At 48.2% G+C, this 5,000-nt stretch overlaps 1 protein-coding gene across 1 annotated transcript in view; it reads right to left on the reverse strand.

Moving 5' to 3' along the window:
• LOC143289321 (von Willebrand factor D and EGF domain-containing protein-like) overlaps positions 1 to 5,000 on the reverse strand; it is a 60,839-nt gene that overhangs the window by 11,438 nt on the left and 44,401 nt on the right. Inside the window, exon 20 of the mRNA XM_076598321.1 lies at positions 3,807 to 3,960. Coding sequence (XP_076454436.1) covers positions 3,807 to 3,960 — 154 coding nt within the window. The remainder of the gene's footprint in view (positions 1 to 3,806; positions 3,961 to 5,000) is intronic.

Here is a 5,000-nt window from a genome sequence, read left to right on the forward strand (position 1 = left end):
AAGTGAAGGGAGAGTGGAGGGAGAGTTAGGGACATTGTAACACGTCTAGCAAAGTGGAGTGATAGTGGAGGGAGAGTTAGGGACATTGTAACACGCCTAGCAAAGTGAAGGGAGAGTGGAGGGAGAGTTAGGGACATTGTAACACGTCTAGCAAAGTGAAGGGAGAGTGGGGGGAGAGTTAGGGACATTGTAATACGTCTAGCAAAGTGAAGGGATAGTGGAGGGAGAGTTAGGGACATTGTAATACGTCTAGCAAAGTGAAGGGAGAGTGGAGGGAGAGTTAGGGACATTGTAATACGTCTAGCAAAGTGAAGGGAGAGTGGAGGGAGAGTTAGGGACATTGTAACACGTCTAGCAAAGTGGAGTGATAGTGGAGGGAGAGTTAGGGACATTGTAACACGTCTAGCAAAGTGAAGGGAGAGTGGAGGGAGAGTTAGGGACATTGTAACACGTCTAGCAAAGTGGAGTTATAGTGGAGGGAGAGTTAGGGACATTGTAACAGGTCTAGGAAAGTGGAGGGAGAGTGGAGGGAGAGTTAGGGACATTGTAACACGTCTAGCAAAGTGAAGGGAGAGTGGAGGGAGAGTTAGGGACATTGTAACACGTCTAGCAAAGTGAAGGGAGAGTGGAGGGAGAGTTAGGGACATTGTAACACGTCTAGCAAAGTGAAGGGATAGTGGAGAGAGAGAGTCGGGGAGAGTGTAACAGGTCTAGCAAAGTGGAGGGAGAGTGGAGAGAGAGAGTCGGGGAGAGTGCAACAGGTCAAGCAAAGTGGAGGGAGAGTGGAGAGGGGGAGTGTAACAGGTCTAGCAAAGTGGAGGGAGAGTGGAGGGGGGGGGGTGTAACAGGTCTAGCAAAGTGAAGGGAGAGTGGAGAGGGAGAGTGTAACAGGTCTAGCAAAGTGAAGGGAGAGTGGAGAGGGGGAGTGTAACAGGTCTAGCAAAGTGGAGGGAGAGTGGAGAGGGGGAGTGTAACAGGTCTAGCAAAGTGGAGGGAGAATCAGGGAGAGTGTAACATGTCTATCAAAGTGGAGGGGGAGTCAGGGAGAGCGTAACAGGTCTAGCAAAGTGGAGAGACAGTGGAGGGAGAGTTAGGGACATTGTAACAGGTCTTTGCAAAGTGGAGTGGTCGTGGAGGGAGAGTTAGGGACACTGTAACAAGTGTAGCAAAGCGGGTGGAGAGTCAGGGAGAGTGTAACAGGTCTAGCAAAGTGGAGCGAGAGTGGAGAGGGAGAGTGTAACACGTCTAGCAAAGTGGAGTGACAGTGGAGGGACATTGTAACGGCTGTAGCAAAGTGGAGTGACAGTGGAGAGAGAGAGAGTCAGAGACATTGTACCAGGTCTAGCAAAGTGGAGGGAGAGTGGACAGGGGGGGGGGGGGTAGAGTGTAACAGGTCCAGCAAAGTGGAGTGATAGTGGAGGGACATTGTAACAGGTCGAGCAAAGTGGAGGGGGGGGGATGGAATCAGGGAGAGTGTAACAGGTCGAGCAAAGAAGAGGAGGAAGAGTCAGGCAAACTGTCACAGGTCTTAGCAAAGTGGACTGGCGGTGAAAGTGAAGCAGCAGCTTTCGTGGAGAGACGGGCAAGAGATCAGGAAGGGGGGAAGGGTGGGCAGGGGAGGGCAAGGAAGGGCAGGGGAGGAGAGGGAAGGGCAGGGGAGGGCAAGGAAGGGCAGGGGAGGAGAGGGAAAGGCAGGGGAGGGCAAGGAAGGGCAGGGGAGGAGAGGGAAGGGCAGGGGAGGGCAAGGAAGGGCAGGGGAGGAGAGGGAAGGGCAGGGGAGGAGAGGGGACGGGAGGGGAGGGCAAGGAAGGGCAGGGGAGGAGAGGGAAAGGCAGGGGAGGGCAAGGAAGGGCAGGGAAAGAGAGGGAAGGAGAGGGAAGGGGAGGGGAGGGAAGGGGAGGGGAGGAGAGGGAAGTAGAGGTAAGGGGAGGGGAGGGGAGGAGAGGGAAGGGGAGGGAAGGGGAGGGGAGGGAAGGGTAGGGGAGGAGAGGGAAGGGGAGGAGAGGGAAGGGTAGGGGAGGAGAGGGAAGGGCAGGGGAGGAGAGGGAAGGGTAGGGGAGGAGAGGGAAGGGTAGGGGAGGAGAGGGAAGGGCAGGGGAGGAGAGGGAAGGGCAGGGGAGGAGAGGGAAGGGGAGGGGAGGAGAGGGAAGGGGAGGGGAGGGAAAGGAAGGGGAGGGGAGGAGAGGGAAGGGCAGGGGAGGAGAGAAGAGAGAAGAGGAGGGCAAGGAAGGGCAGGGGAGGAGAGGGAAAGGGAGGGTATGGAGCGTGGAGGAAGGGAAGCAGCATCTCTAGTGAACGACGACAACGTTGCTGGCGGAGGGAGCACTGTGTGTGGAGGTCTGGTCGGCGAAGAAGGACTCCACCACACACCCCACCTGGAGCACACACACACACACACACACACACACACACACACACGCACTCATACGCACACACAGATAGATACATACGAGTATACACACACATTCACACACACGCATACATACGCACACACACAGATATATATATATATATATATATATATATATATATATATATATATATATATATATATATATACGATTATACACAGATAAAGACACACAGAGACATACAGATACACACACACACACACACACACACACACACATCCCACATACACACACACATATATATATATATATATATATATATATATATATATATATATATATATATATATATATCTACAGATAAAGACACACACACACACACACACACACATACACACACACACATATATACACGCACGCACACACACACACACACACACACACATACACGCACGCACACACATACACATAGACACACACAGACACTGTGACATGCACACAGACAGATAGATAGATAGATAGATAGATAGATAGATAGATAGATAGATAGATAGATAGATAGATAGATAGATGGATGTGTGAATAACTCCGGTCACTAGTGAACACTGGATCAGTCGTCCAGCGTCTAACCCACACTTCCACAGTGCCTACAGGGACAAAATAAAATAAAATAAAATAAAATAATAAAAAATAAAAAAACATGGAAGAAAAGAAAAAAAAACCACCCTAGGAAGACGTCGTAAACCAAGAATAAATACAGGAAAAAACAACAACAAACAAAACCAATCAACATAAGACACCAGTTCATAAACACACGCACAAAACACAGGCGACAATAACGAGGGACAGCCAAGTGGCAGAGTGGTTAAGACGCTTATCTGCCACTTCAGTGTCCGTGAGGGTGTGTGGGGTTCGAATCCCGCTTTCGCCCTTTTCCTCCCAAGTTTGACTTGGAAAATCAAACATAAGCGTCAAGTCATTCGGATGAAACTTCTTCTTCTTCTTCTTCTGCGTTCGTGGGCTGCAGCTCCCACGTTCACTCGTATGCACACGAGTGGGCTTTTACGTGTATGACCGTTTTGACCCCCCGCCATATAGGCAGCCATACTCCGCTTTCGGGGGTGTGCATGCTGGGAATGTTCTTGTTTCCATAACCCACTTCGACAGGAAAAACAAATAAAACTGGACGCAGGAAAAAAATACAAAAAACAAAAAACAAAAAAAGGGTGGCGCTGTAGTGTAGCGACGCGCTCTCCCTGGGGAGAGCAACCCGAATTTCACACAGAGAAATCTGTTGTGATAAAAAGAAATACAAATACAAATACAAGTACAAAACGCAGTGACGCCTCCTTGAGAAACTGAAAATGGACGTGACAAAAAGACACCCTCTCCACACCCTCTCCAACCACAACCCTTACCCTTGATAAAGGAGGATGTGGAATATGTCCAAGGTACAAAGACGATGAGCGGCTGTCAGGTCCCAGAATCTCTTGGACAATGATTCTGCCGTTCAGCTGCCACGTGATTCGGAATCGCGCGTCGGAGGGTACCACGCCGGAAGTGTGTAGTGCGCATGTCAGCAGGAAGTTGGCATCAGGACCGCTGAGCACTGGTGTACCCACGTGAGGAAATTGTGCTGAACAAATTGAAAAGGAAAAAAAAAATGTATTGTATTGTATCGCATTGTATAATATTGTAAACTAGGAGGCAAGACTCCGTGCGTGCGTGCGCGCGCGCGCGTGTGTGTGTGTGTGTGTGTGTGTGTGTGCATTTCGTCTGTGCGTGCTTTAATGCGTGGTGTGGGCTTTGCAAGATGGACCCGCTTTGGTTTTAGTGACGACTGAATATTTCATTAAAGTTAAAGTACAAAAACCCTCAAAAGTGAGTCGAAAAAGCACAGAAAATAGGCCACTTGACCGGTTTTCATTGAGTCTTGCCTTAAGGACAACCGTGTGCCTGGTAGTAGGTATAAAACCGAAGACATTTAGGTAATATCGCTTCGAATAATTATGCAATACACGAAAATTGACGTTATAGAGCTCCCTGGGGAAATAGCCAATATTAGCTTCCTGAATTCCTGGAGCTAAATGCATGGGAATATTTCGTGTATATTGCAATGCAGGCATGAAGTATAACATAAATAACCATCATTTGACCTTTGTCATCCACTCTGAGTACGTAGATTGTTGTGGAAAATGTAAGAAAAATACGGCCATAACCCCTTACTGACATGATAACGACATTAATTACACGCTTTCCTGCAGAGCCGCAAAATTGCAGTTACAGCACTGTGACAGAGTGAGTTTCGAATGCCTGTGGCCAGAGGAAGAACGAAATTTTTGTTTGTACATTTCGAGTACCTGTATGAATGTGAAAATGTTTTGCACGTGGTAAGTGTGGGTGAATCGTGAGCTGTGCATGTTCATGTTTGTGTGTGCGTATATGTATGTGCTGTAGTGTCAGTCTGAATGCATCAGAGCTCGGGTGATGTGATGTGGTCTGTGTGCCTTGAATGTTCCGAACATCAGGTGGGAAAATTTATTTTATTGTTTATTCGAAATGTAACTAATGATTGAATAGTTTGTGAATATAGTAGTTTTTGCTGTTAGTTTTGAAATGTTTGCTTTTTGATAAATCAATACTTTTTTT

This window comes from Babylonia areolata, chromosome 13 (assembly GCF_041734735.1).
Source record: "Babylonia areolata isolate BAREFJ2019XMU chromosome 13, ASM4173473v1, whole genome shotgun sequence".
Taxonomy (NCBI): domain Eukaryota; kingdom Metazoa; phylum Mollusca; class Gastropoda; order Neogastropoda; family Buccinidae; genus Babylonia; species Babylonia areolata.